Here is a 14576-nt window from a genome sequence, read left to right on the forward strand (position 1 = left end):
GAGCTGGACTAGCATGCAGTAGCCTGAAAAGTTGGGGGTCCGATTCCCAGCTTTAGCTGTTGTGTCAATGGCCTTTAATTGAATTGACATGTGTACGTCGCTTGTCTGCTAAATGAATAAGTGTGAATGTAATCTTTACAACTCATTTGAAAATGCGTTGCAAGACAGAGAAAATCCTCACTTTAGATAGGCTCACAAAATATCATTAACTAACCACTTGAAACTCCTGAGTTAATCATGATTTATAGTATTAGGAAGTGGTTTATAAAATATGTATACTCACCCTAACTAATCATGAGGACTTTCTATGCCTTGCAACACATTTTCAAAAGAGTTGTAAAGATTACATTCACATTCATTCATTTAGCAGACAAGCGATGTATACATTGACATAACAGTGATGTGAACAATGTGAATGTAATCTTTACAACTCATTTGAAAATGTGTTGCAAGGCATACTGTAGAAAGTCCTCACTTTAGATAAGCTCACAAAATATCATTAACTAACCACTTGTAACTTCTGAGTTAATTATGAATTATAGTATTAGGAAGTGGTTTATAAAATATGTATCCTCACCCTTACTAATCATTAGTGCATGTGTATGTAACAACCGTTAAATAATGAAAATATTACTTAATCAAAAACATATTATTGCATCATGTATTAAGTATTAACAATAATGTATAAACATATTTTAGATTTTGGCTTATTTACTATGAACAAACTATTTATAACTGTGTGAACAAATGCTTTACTGATGATAAATTAGAAATTACTAATGATGATCAAACATATTTTAGATATAGGCTTATTATGAACAAACCATTTATAACTGTCTGTACAAATACTTTATTTATGAGAATTAACATAGGAGAAATGCTTTACAAATGATTAACAAAGCATTTTGTAATAGTTTGCAACTGGTTTATAATGGGAAAATGATTTCAGTGGTTGTTTCATTATTTATTAAGTATAAATCATGTACTTAAACATATTTTTTGGATAGGCTTATTTACTATGAACAAACCATTTATAACTGTGTAAACAAATGCTTTACTGATGATAAATTATGTATGAACAAGAAATTACTAATGATGAACAAACCATTAACTAATAAGTAACAAAGGCTTAATAAATGATGAATTGTGTGTAGTTATTATAAAGTGTTACCGTTTTTTGTAATTATTTATTTAAAAATAAATAAATACATATTTTGAATATTTTTTACTCATGTTTGTGTATACTGTATAATATGTCGGTTAAAATGAAATTACAATATTTTATTCATATTGCTTAGGTTGTGCTGATATAAGGATATAAGATAGTCAGTATTGCACTTTCCTGAGACCTCTATAAAGTCATTAAAATAGTAATGCAAAAACCTGCAAAAAATGGCTGGAGTTATAAGAGTTAAACCAGTGACGGACTGGGATTAAAAAACGGCCCTGGCATTTTCACCAACCAGCGGCCCACACAGGGACGTGCCCGCAACACACAGATATAACTTCACAGGCACGGAAATAACACGCACGTTTGTAGCCCCATTGGTGATGAACTCTAATATGCATAAAGACTTAACCAAGAACATGGATATATCAATGCACAACTCCAAAAAAATGAATGCAATATGAAAATGAAAAAAGAATAGCCTAGAATAGATCATCAGAGCAGCCGCTCCACAAACGTGTCTTAATTAACGTCATGCAGTTAACAAGGTGCGAAGGAGCTTGCTCTTCGCCGCAACCTTGTCTATCACGTAATCAGCATCCAAGTTCATTAGGACCTCTTTCTCTGTCGCCATCAGCATAAAGGCCTCCAAATTATCCTGTGACAATCGTATCCTTAGGTGATTCTTGATTTTCCTCCTCTTTAAGAGGAAAAACTGCTCGCATGCCACTTGAGTAGCCTACATGACAGTGGGTGTGTTCGAAACGGGTAAAGTTGCTGCCTTTTAAGATATCTAACTGGGGAGCAAGGCAGCAAGTGCGGTTCGAAACCGAAAAACAAATTCTGCTGCCTTTTAAAGGGACACCAGGCAACGTTTTCGTGTTAATTAATCATCTTCGTAAGTCGGTATATGGTTAAATGACTCATTACGGGGCGAATGAAGGCTCTCTCGCCCGCCCCTACTGCCTGTAGGAAGAATATCCCACTTGCAAGTTCGGTGTATCCTACCCGCCGACCGAAGCAGGATCAGTTTACAGCACAGAGGCAGGCTAACAAAACGCTAGAGATTGTTGCAAACGTGTGTATAATGGCAGAGCCGGCAAAGAAGCAGCGAAAACCCTTGACGGAAGACGCAAAAAAATCAGATCGAGTGAGGGGGGAGTTTAGTAGAGAAAAAGCATCAGGCTTGCCTGGTGTCCCTTTAAGATATCTTAGAATTCCCAAATAACGGTCATTTTTGGAGGCAGCATCGATGCACACTTCATGCTCCCTCCTACCCATAATCCCTTGGGGCAGCGTCTGAAACAGCTGTAAAAGGTAAACAAACATAGCGGATGACATTGGTAATGGCTGCTGAATCTGTTTAAAATGTCATGTGTGTGACCTTATTTTGCTTAGATTTGTAGATTAGAGATGAGAAATAAACAATTTACTATCTGATTATGCCATTGTTGTAACCATTAATAGCGTCTGGTCTGATATATCTGCCGGCCGTAAAACGAATTTATACCGTTAGCCTGCTAGCTTACGTAAGCTAATTTAGTTTAACGTCAGGCCTTTGCTTACGTCATACCGTAGTGTTAACCAAAGATTCTAGAGTGCTACGCTCGTTTTTAAAAGATGCATTTAATCCAAAGTCATGTCCAATAAACCATTTATTGTAGGCACAGGTAAAGAGGTTTAACTGCTGGAGAAGGAAATAGCAACAGATTGCACAATTCTTGCAGGTAGCACATTTCTTGCTCACCAGGTTTATTTCTGTATCTTCCTCTATCTCCGCGGCATCATCAAAGTCCGACGCTCTGACTGTGTACTTGTTTAGAGGAGACTTTTTCAGGCTGTCCCAGTGCGTAGCGAGGTGTGTCACCTCGTAGCATCTTCACTGAATTTAAGCAGACATTCAATTATCTTTTGAAGTGCATTTGGGCGCAGTTTATTAGCTTTTATAAGGGGAAAATTCTGAGGATCAAGGCATGCTAGATCGGCATACAATTCCCCGTGCTGAAGGAAGTAGACGCATTCGGTTTTGAAATTCCCAGAAGTCATTGCTTCATATAAAACTTTTGTAAACCAATAATAAAATAAAAGATACAGGCATATTTATTGAATTTCAATTTCAAACAATGCACTTTTTAAACATTTGATTAAATAAGGCTACAAAAGAATGTAGACTTATGTAAATATTGAGGGTCACCATGATTGTAGTATAGAGACTCATATCTGGTATAAATACTGATAAATTTCCCATTATGTAAGAGAAGGAGGAGTTAGAGATATATGGCTGATTTTAAGCCAGTTAACACTATTGATGCTTGATAGTGGGCCGAGAGATAATGTGGAACCGGCCTTGTGATAAAGGGGCCGTGCGAATTGAACAAGCATGTCGGCCCAAACGGCCCACGAGAGGCCGCGGCCCCAGACCGTCCAGTCCGTCACTGGGTTAAACTGTGCAGAGCTGGTGGCACGATGTGTTTATTGGTGGCTAGTGACACCAGAGGGTCAACTGAATTGTCAAACAACTTGTTCCTTTGAGCTGATAAAAGCATCTAGTATTTGTAAATAACATTTAATGGTGATTTCTGTCTTCTGTCCATGCTGAAGGGTATGTATTTAGCTAAATACTCATATAAACCGGTTAATTTATCACTCCGTTGTACCAACTGCCTGTGGACAGTCCATATTTGATGACTTTCTGATCATTATTTTCAAAGTTGCATCTGACAAAGCAAATGATGTCCTTTTTGAAGAATCCGGAATTTCAATGTTCAAATACCATCCAGAAAAACTAGTTGTACAGTAAAATCTTACATACATCCATACATTTCATAAACTAGAAATATAATATATATATAAGAAAAACATGATTGTGTGTTTTGTTCTACATCGTGGAGGTACCTCAACTTTTGAGGCCTCTGTTTCCTGTACTATGGTAGCATGTCAGAGAAAAGTTGCCTAGTTATTTCTCTTAGGACTTTGCTATGTATGGGATGAAGTAATGTAGCATCATCCACAATTAGTTGTGATGACTTTGTACCCAAGATTGTATTTTATCTGTGAACTAATTAAACTTTATTTCTGGCTACACTGCAAACGCGGTGACTAGCAAACTAACTTTCATTGGCTAAAAACTATACAAAAACAATAGCTCAAATTTATAATCTTTACATTACATTACATTACATTTGGCTGACGCTTTTTAGCCAAAGCGACTAACAACATAGTAAACAGTTTAAGTTTTAGAGCAGTTCTCAACAATATTAGGACAAAATTTTACCCATGTGACAGCTTTGCCCAGGAAAGACACATATGATAATACAGAGTCTTATTGTAGTTATTATATTATTGGCAACAGAGCTTGTATAATGACTCTTTTGTTTTTGCCAAATATTAATTAATAACTGCTTTTGTCTGTTCACAGATCCTCTTTAAGTTCCATGTTGCTTATTATGATGAAGAAGGAACATACATCTCTGGCTATAAATCTGCATCTCGGAACTATTTGTTTGGGAAAATGGGTTACTTCTTTGATATTGTGGCCTCTTTCCCATCAGGATTGATAGTGCTGAGTTTAATTGGTACTATACATGCAGAAACATATTTTGCTTTTATTATAAAAATTCGCCTCCTACATCTGCCAAAAATTCTTTCTGCACTGATTTTCATGAGAGAGGAAGAGAAATCCATTAGTACCAAGTATGTATTATGTACTGATATTTTAATCACTGATATTACAGATTACATTGTTGCTATGTAATGCAATTATTCAATTGTCTTGTTCTTTCTTCATTGATTTTTGAGAAATGATACATTTGAGATAAAGCACTTTACATAAAGATTTCTGCAATTACTATCCATTAACTTGTGCTGACACAATTATTTTCTTTCACAGTTTGCTTGTAATAAGAATCATCAAGTATTTGGTCCAAGGGGTTCTCTTTGTGCATATTACTGCTCTTATATGTGTGTTGTACGCAGAGAATACTGACAGGTTCCGTGGGGATATAGGTAAGATATTGCTATTACTTGCCACTTTTTTTCTATAAATGAATAAATGTGCTTCCCTTCAAGGTTGGATTTTTATTTATTGTTTTCATTGTGAGACCTAGAGAAATTGCTAAAAGGTTTTTATAGCCCCCTTTCCTCAAGTTGATTAGAGGTGGCAATGGATATGGAGAGTGTTGTATTGTTGTATTGCATTGTGGTGAGATACAGTGGGTCCCGGTTAAAAATTGACACTTCATTCACGATCAAGGTGATTCACGCAGCTGGGTGAAATGTAAGTACAACTACAGCCGCTTGGGGGCAGCATAGTCCGCTGTGGTGTTCCGCGGTTGAACCGGACGGAGCGTTCGACAGCAAGGGCTGTGATTGGCTGAGTTTTCAGTGTGTTTCTCTGTGTTTTTAGCAGCCCCTGCAACATGCTAGTCCACTGTAGCCTATAAGCTTTGTACATAATGTTAAACATAGTTTTGGATTCAGTGGCAAGATTTCTTGATTGTACAGTGCCTGTCTCTCAGTAATGTTTTAAAATGAGAGCTTCGTCAGCTGGCAGTAGGCTACTTTGTCGGCAGTCATGAGAAGTTCGCTTGCTAACAGAACATAAATATGCTGCCCAGAAACCTCGTGAATAGTTCTGATTTTTTTTACTACACTAACGAGGTTGAAATATAGCCTTTGCCTACAGCATCTCCTTAACAGTAATGTTAACAAAATGACAGTCATATGACAAAGGAAAACGAATTCGGTCACTCAAGACTGTGCCACAGCAACCAGTGTAGGCTACAGTCCTACCCAATAGGCAGCTCGAAGCAGCAATAGCGTTGTCTGACGGTCGAGTGGGTTAATGCACGTATTTCCAGAACAGGTCTGCAACTTTCAGGCAGTTCTGAGTTCGAATCTAGGCAGGAGCAGAGCCATATAAAGGCCTATTGTTATCATTTTTGCAAGGTGTTGCTCCTGGCAAGACTTGTTTATAAGACGTTTGGTGATTAATTGATAGCTGTTTTGGGGACACGTTAAACGTTCTTTATGATGAGCGCATACGGGGAGTAAAACGACTGTTACGCGCTCTTATAACTGTATGCTACAATGATTGCAATACAAAACTAGAAAATGTAATTTCAAGGAAATTACCAGTGCATGAAAATATAAACATACTGTATATTAACATAAAATGCCAAACAAACTTTTATTTGGAAACAGTTGGCAGGAGTCATAGTTGATAACAACTGACAGTTGAAATGGCTGAACAGTTAAATAGTTGAGTAGTTTAAATAGTTAAATTATTTAATAGTGAATTATTGTAGTGAGGACATTTATTTTGAAATAGTTGTGGGCAGAGGAAATAGTAGTCTTAAGAGAGCCAGATTGTATGCTTAAAGCCTGAGAGAGTATATAGTTTAAAAGTTGAATGTAGATAGTGTAATGGATGTTGATAGACAGAAAGTTAAATGGATGTTGATAGGCAGATTGTTTAATGGATGTTGATGGATAGTTTAATGGGTGGATGAGTGAATGGTTTGAAGAGGATGAATGGATAGAAAGTTGGATGGAATGTGCCTTATATCCTTGTAGAATGGAGACACAGAGAGCGTTGGCCTAGTTAAGCAGAAAGCAGTTGATACAGGTGCAATCAGTTTAACTGGCCCTTTGATGGGTCCTAGTAGTGAGCAGCTGGAAGTTGATACAGGTGCAAATCAAGTTAATTAGCCCATTGTGATGTCATCAGCCCATGTTAAGTCTATGGGGGAAAATAAGCTTGTTTTTTATTAATATCTCAAAAAGTATAAAGTTACATATAAAGCAACATGCTTGTTAGGCTGGGCTACTGTCAATGCACTTGTAGCCTATTAGCTAAATCATTTGTCCAGCTGTTTAAAAAATTGTGTTTAAATGTAGCACGAACATTTTTTAAACAGCTGGACAAATGATAATTGATTATAGCCTGTACATCAGGCTAATTGATTATAGCCTGTACACCAGCAATTGTTGAACATTTAACTGTAGGCTACAAGTGCATTGACAGTAGCCCAGCCTAACAAGCATGTTGCATGTTGTAGGCCTACTGTCGAAATTTCACTTAAATTGCAACCGCAACATGCCCATGCACTTATCGTTACACTATCAAATCTATAAGTAACCGTAACAAATAGGGTATAAGATATATAAACTCACGCTATTGTATTATCATATATGTTTGGTAATGGCTCACTGCGTCATGGAAGCAGTTAAGTCAAGTCGCATCAAAAATAGTTGTGGCAGAACTCCCAAGTGACACCTTGTGGTTGTTTGTGTCAACTGCAGTTTGTGCCATTTCTGCTGAGAAAATGGGGTGCGTGATTCATGAAGGAACCCGTCCAAACTTAACTGGGACCCACTGTACATTGCTATTTCTGTTTCCAAGGTTACTGTTGGTAACTGCCTCTATTGTACCTTTTTCTTCCCAGAGGCATCATACTTTGTCAAAAAGTATATGTATGGAGCATACTGGACACTGGCAACGTACACAACAACTGGTTTTGGAGATTTTCGTCCTAGAAATTTCGGTGAAATGTTATTCACCATTTTTTTAATGATTATAGCGAAGATGCATGTAATTTACAACATGGGGGTCCTTTCCTCTTCTCAAACAAATAAGCAGTCACTCCAGGTTGCCTTTGAGGAGAAGCTACAGGTACAAATTGTGTTTAAAGTGATTTAAAAATGCAAACGCAATTAATCACATACATTAAACTGTATATAGTAAAACATTATTAATCGTTAAACTCATTTCTTTTCTTCACACCAATGAAAGAATTCATGTCAGCTAAAAGAGACAAATAAGAGCCCAGTTTCTCGATAGCGATAAGTCTTTGCGATTATAAGTGTTGTAACAGATGATCTAACAAGTGTTCGTTAATTTTTTCATGTGTTTCCTGAACATGTTTGTAGCATGAATACATGTGCACTGCTCTAAAGTAGTACTTAGCGGGTGCTGTCCTAGTAAACAGCCCTAAAACATCCCCTAATTTGGTGATATCAGAGGACGTTACAACTCCGCTGCTTTTTACATATTTACAATTTACATATTGTATTTTATTGACAATTTCACATATTGTATATTTTACATACTGTTTTGTGTCGTTTGTTGCTGTCAGTTGCCATGGAAGCTTCACTAGTCACATGTCACCAATTTCAGTTTTTGCTTGACATTCACCACACTTCTCTTTCTAATACTAATTGCATGAATGTTTTTGATCCATCATGTTTGCTTCCCTTTCCTTTGCTTGCCATCACAGCTTAGCTTGTCAACCATTTGCTAATGTTCCATACAGTTATCATAGTGATTATGTCATCATTATAAAATCTTGGGAGACTCCTGGAGTACCATTAGAAGGAGTCTTCGTACCACCAGTGGTACCCGTACCACAGTTTGAGAACCACTGACCTAGCATGTTGATTGACTTTAAGACAAAAAAACTTTGACATCTGCATAAACCTAATAAACCATACCTTAAGCAAGTTTATTCAATCTGCTTTACATAAACAAAAGCAATAGTAAATAAAACCATAAAAGGAAAATATCTGTAAAACATGGTTTAAGATAATAATAATAACTAGAGAATATAATTCCAGAGAATTACGAGTGCATGAAAATGACGCTAGGACAGACATGGTGGTTGCATAGCTTAATAAAAGTTGATAGTTTAAAAGTAGACAGTTTAAAAGTTGAATATATAGGTGGATAGTTAATGATAACTGACAGTTGGAATAGCTCTAATGTTTGCTAACATTGCTAGTTTTGTTATGCTAACAAAGCTAATAATGTTAACCAAGTTACTTTGTTAATTTAGCTCATGTTTTCTAGCAGTTTTGAAAAAAAATGTTAGCTATGTTAACGATGCTAACTATGTGACTTAGCTAATTATTTTTAGCAGTTTTGCTAAAAATGCTAACTATGCTAACCATACTACTTATCTAATCATTTTTAGCAGTTTTGCTAAAAATGTTAACAATGCTAACTATGCTAACCATGTGACTCAGCTAACTTAGCTAATCATTTTTAGCAGTTGTGCTAAATTGCTAATTATGTTAACTATGTTAACAATGATAATTATGCTAACTAGCTAGTGAGGACTTTTATTTTGAAACAGTTGAAGGCAGAGGATACAGTTGATGGGAGTCATAGTTGACTGACAGTTACAACAGTTGACAATCACTCAGCCCTTCACTTTCACTATGACATGCAGGTATGGGTCGCATACAGGGAACACCGGCGCCAACATGAGTGGCAGCCTGCTTAGTAGCTCCGTGTCTTTGTGTTTGTTTCTACATCTTTTGTTTACTTTTTACTTGGCAACTTTTTGGATTACACACTTTGAGGAGTGTTTTTATTCTATCCTATGGATACGGACATATTACAACGCTCCAGTGGCAGCAAACTTGTGTACACAAGGAATCAGCTGATCGCACTACGACGGAATGCTGGCTGTGTTCGCGACAACATCCCAGAGGAACTGTGGTGCTTTCAGGGTTGCAGAGCGGGAGTAAAAGTGAAGACGAGGCGTCGGGAGAAGAAGTGGAGAGACAAGCCCTCAGTTCCATCGATTGTGATAGGAAACGTGAACTCACTGGCTAACAAGACTGACGAACTGGATGCCCTGGTAAGAAACCAGAAGTTGTACAGGGAATGTAGTTTGTTATGCTTTACGGAGACGTGGCTAACAAGCCATATCCCCACCTCTAACGTTGAGCTGCCCGGCTTCAGTGTAGCTTGTTTGGACAGAGACTGTAAACTTTCTGGCAAAAAGGGAGGTGGACTGGTGCTGTACATTAACAATAGATGGTGCAACCCCATTATTAGCGGCAGTTATTAGCGGTTAGTCTCCGTCCGTACTACATGCCGAGGGAGTTCTCGCACGCAATTGCTGATGCCTTGACACTAATGCCTTTTTTGTGATCTCTGGCGACTTCAATCACATAACACTGGATTCCACACTCACAAATTTCTACCAGTTTGTTGACTGCCCTACAAGGAAAAACAGGACAATAGACCTCATGTATGCAAACGTGAGGGATGCATACAGTGCAAACCCCCTTCCCCCACTGGGACAGTCAGACCACAACCTTATTCATCTCCAGCCAATGTACAAGCCCAAAGTACAGAGGCTACCAGTTGCCACACGCACCTTCAGAAAGTGGACACCTGAAGCGGATGAGGCTCTGAGAGACTGCTTTGAGTGCACTGACTGGAGTGTGTTACAGAATAGAGAGGACTTAGAGGAGGCCACACAGTGCACAACTGACTACCTGAACTTCTGTATGGACATTGTTGATCCCACCAGAACTGTACGCTGCTTTCCCAACAACAAGCCTTGGATAACCAGCAATGTCAAGACCCTTCTTCACAGGAAAAAGATGGCGTTCAGAGAGGAGGACATGGCAGAGCTGAGGCGCGTGCAAGGGGAACTCCAGGTTAAGCTGAAGGAGGCTAAGAAGGACTACAGAAGGAAGGTGTAACAGAAGTTGCAGGAAAACAACTTAAAGGTGGCATGGGACGGCATGAAGATTATCACTGGCCTGAAGAAGAGCAGCAGCTCTGTGGAGGGGGACCTGGACAGGGCGAACCAGTTGAACCACTTCTACAACAGGTTTGACTGCCCTGCTCCAGCTCCAATGGCGGTTGTCTGTCCACCACCCCCAGCTGACTCAGACACGGCTATTGTTTGCGTGCCTGCCATACCCCCGCCTCCCAGTCTCTCCAGCTCTGCATCCCGGTGACACCCAACGACCTAAGCCACCATCACCTCACGCCCTGCCCCCGCCTGACGCCTCCTTGCCTGTGCCTGTCGAGGTGTCCACGACTCTGGCAGCCCCCACAATACCAGTGCAACACTCACCTCCATCATCACAAGCTATCGTACCCCCACCATCACTGGATATTGCACCCCTCCCCCACATAGCGATCACGAACAATGAGGTGACAACGACCTCAGTCAACAGCCATCAGACGCACAGATCCCAGATGCACCCCTCCCCCTCCCCTCCCCTTACACCCCCCATCATCACAACAGATCAAGTGAGAGCCCAACTAAAGAAACTGCGCATCAATAAAGCAGCGGGGCCTGACAGACTGTGTCCAAGGCTACTCAAGGCCTGTGCTGCTGAACTGGGGGAGCCACTGAAGCACATCTTCAATTTGAGCCTACGCCTTGGACAAGTTCCAACACTGTGGAAGACATCATGTCTCACCCCTGTCCCTAAGAAGCCACACCCTAGTGAGCTTAATGACTACAGACCTGTCGCTCTGACATCACATGTGATGAAAACAATGGAGCGACTGGTCTTAGGTATGCTCAGACCCCAGGTACACCATGCACTAGACCTGTTACAGTTTGCATACCAGGAGAAAGTGGGCGTGGACGATGCCATCACTTATCTTCTACACAGGACACATTCTCACCTAGACAAGGGGAAAAGTGCTGTGAGAATCATGTTCTTTGATTTCTCAAGTGCTTTTAACACCATCCAACCCCTCAGACTGGGAGACAAGCTCTTGCAGATGGGTGTGGACGCTCACCTGGTAACCTGGATTACAGATTACCTGACTGAGCGACCACAGTTCGTCAGACTGAAGAACTGTCTCTCTGACACTGTGATCAGCAGCACCTGACCGCCACAGGGAACTTTGCTCTCTCCAGTCCTGTTCACCCTGTACACATCTGACTTCTGCTACAACACCAAGTCGGGCAGGAGGAGGAGTACAGGAGCCTGGTGGAGGACTTTGTGCAATGGTGCAAACTCAATCATCTTCAACTCAACACTTCAAAGACCAAGGAGATGGTGGTGGATTTCTGCAGGTCTAAGCCCACTCTGCTACTAGTCTCCATTGATGGGGTCAATGTGGAGGTGGTAAGCACCTACAAGTATCTGGGTCTCCACCTGGACAATAAACTGGACTGGTCAGCCAACACTGATGCACTCTACAAGAAAGGGCAGAGCAGGCTGTATTTCCTGAGGAGGCTGCGGTCCTTCAATGTGTGCAGCAAGCTCCTCAGGATGTTCTACCAGTCAGTTGTTGCCAGCGTCCTCTTCTATGCAGTAGTATGCTGGGGAGGAAGCACAAAGAAGGATCCGGGGCGAATTGACAGGCTGGTAAGGAAAGCTGGCTCTGTAGTGGGAGCTGAACTGGAGTGCATCACTGCAATATCTGACAAAAGGACCCTGAACAAACTGATCAACATCTTGGACAATGAGTGTCACCCACTCCACAGCACTATTGTTAAGCAGAAGAGCCTGATCAGCTGGAGACATCGGTCACTGCCTTGCACAACAGACAGACTGAGGAAGTCATTTGTCCCCAGGGCCATTGAACTCTTCAATTCTTCACTGAAGGGAAGAGGAGAGATAGACTTCTCTGCATAGTCTGTCTGCCTCTTCAACCCCTTCATGTTTGGATACGGTCTGTCCAGTAGCCACTTTTTACCACTATCTTTCTGCCTCACTGCGTGCTATATTAGCACATATGCATAACCCCTCCCTCCATGCCACAGCCGAACTGTGGCCACACTTATACCTTTTCTTAAAATAGTTATATAGTATATAGATATACAGACTTTATTCTTGCACTGTTGGACTTACTCATTTGCACATGTGATCACCATGACCACTATCACCATTGCACTATCACCGTGACGCTCACTCACACAGAGCACCTTACCTTACCTTACTATGCACAGAGAATCACAGGCTCAGTCCCTGCCTCAGTCATTGCAAGCGCCTCTTGATTGATTAACCCTTAGAACCCGATTGACGCAAAGTGCGTCAAAAAACACACCCTTTCTTCTCTGTTACATTGCTCCGGAACTGTTCATCGCAGTGAAGTGGGGCTTTCCAACGAGACCACGCACTTGTCTGTACGATCAAGTATGAAATAAATAAAAAAAATCATGAAATTAAATCAAATTGCATCATATTTACAGCCTATACTTCTCTACGTTCACCTGCGCACCCATCACTCTCGTTTGAATTACTCGTGAACCCGTGATCGCATAGATATGGCAAGCATATCAGATGAAAGAGGAGATACAGAGCTATTCATTGGTATCATGTATATCAATCCTTATGGCTTATAAAAACAAAGTGACTGCAAAATAATGTCATGTACACAAACCAACGCTGCACACCCATTACTCTCGTTTGAATTACTCGCGGACCCGTGATCGGATAGATATGCCACGCATGTCAGATGGAAGAGGAGACACAGAGCTATCGTTTGATACCAAGTACATCCTTCTGGGTTATAAAACAGATGAAGTGACAGCAAAATAATCACTTCATATAGCTTCATATGGCATCAAATTCAAGGCTCACATTGCATCCCAATTTGTTCAACAAAGAAACACCTTTTTTGCCTTTACTTTGTTTATGGCAATGCAGTAAAAAGTTGAGAATCATTATGAGTGCTTACACACGCAGGCTAACCCGCAAACTCGGGTCAAGTCAGGTCAGATCAGTTCGTGTCACAGATATGGAGCGCAGAAAGGTCATTTTTCATCAATAAATAAAAAATGGCATTTATTTCCGTAAATCACACACCACATATTTCTGTAAATTGCTCAGCCCCAGAGTATCCCTCCAACATGGCAATTATATTGCCAGATTCAGGACAGTCTGCCCTACACACAAATGAAATGCATGTAGAGCTATGAGCTACAATGCTAGTACTAATACATGAAATGATGGCAGATCTGGATAGCCTAGACTCTGCTGAAAAAAAAAAACAATATATAATATGTGTGTGTGACCAGAATAAATCCTTATGAATAAAGGTAGTGAAAATGCCCTAAAAACAGCTTAGGGTTCTAAGGGTTAATCACCACTATGTGGATACTGTTTTTAGAATTGATTTAGATTAAGTGTTAGTTAGTATAATTTGTATTTTAGTATATTTAGTATATTCTTTATCTTCTACTGTCCTTATTGCTTAGTTGTGTTTTTATATTATATACTTTTAATTACTTTTTCTGCTGTTAGTGAATGTGTGTGTGTTGTCTGTATGCTACTGAGACCTTGAATTTCCCCTGGGGATCAATAAAGTATCTATCTATATGCTACTGAGACCTTGAATTTCCCCTGGGGATCAATAAAGTATCTATCTATCTATCTATCTATCTATCTAGTTGAACAGTTAAAAAGCTGGATAGTTTTTAGAATTTTTATTTTGAAACAGTTGTGGGCACAGGAAGCAGTTGAACAGGATATGTAGTCTTAATACAGCCATATTGTATGCTTAAAGCCTGAGACAGTTGTTGCAGGTGGCCTGAACCATAGCTGTCAACATTGAGCACTGAAAATAAGGGAGATTTCCCGGGTTTCTCGCCCAAAATACGGAAAAATATCAACATTAGTCTCCCAACGTTGGAGTTAT

At 39.9% G+C, this 14576-nt stretch overlaps 1 protein-coding gene across 3 annotated transcripts in view; it reads left to right on the plus strand.

Annotated features, from left to right (window-relative positions):
• The window catches only part of LOC121710087, a 324103-nt gene that overhangs the window by 285049 nt on the left and 24478 nt on the right, over positions 1-14576 (plus strand). For all 3 annotated transcript variants that reach the window (XM_042093988.1, XM_042093989.1, XM_042093992.1), the window contains 3 exons: positions 4587-4861; positions 5058-5173; positions 7615-7841. In XM_042093988.1, the coding sequence (XP_041949922.1) occupies positions 4587-4861; positions 5058-5173; positions 7615-7841 (618 nt within the window). The remainder of the gene's footprint in view (positions 1-4586; positions 4862-5057; positions 5174-7614; positions 7842-14576) is intronic.

This window comes from Alosa sapidissima, chromosome 5 (genome assembly GCF_018492685.1).
Source record: "Alosa sapidissima isolate fAloSap1 chromosome 5, fAloSap1.pri, whole genome shotgun sequence".
Classification (NCBI taxonomy): Eukaryota; Metazoa; Chordata; class Actinopteri; order Clupeiformes; family Clupeidae; genus Alosa; species Alosa sapidissima.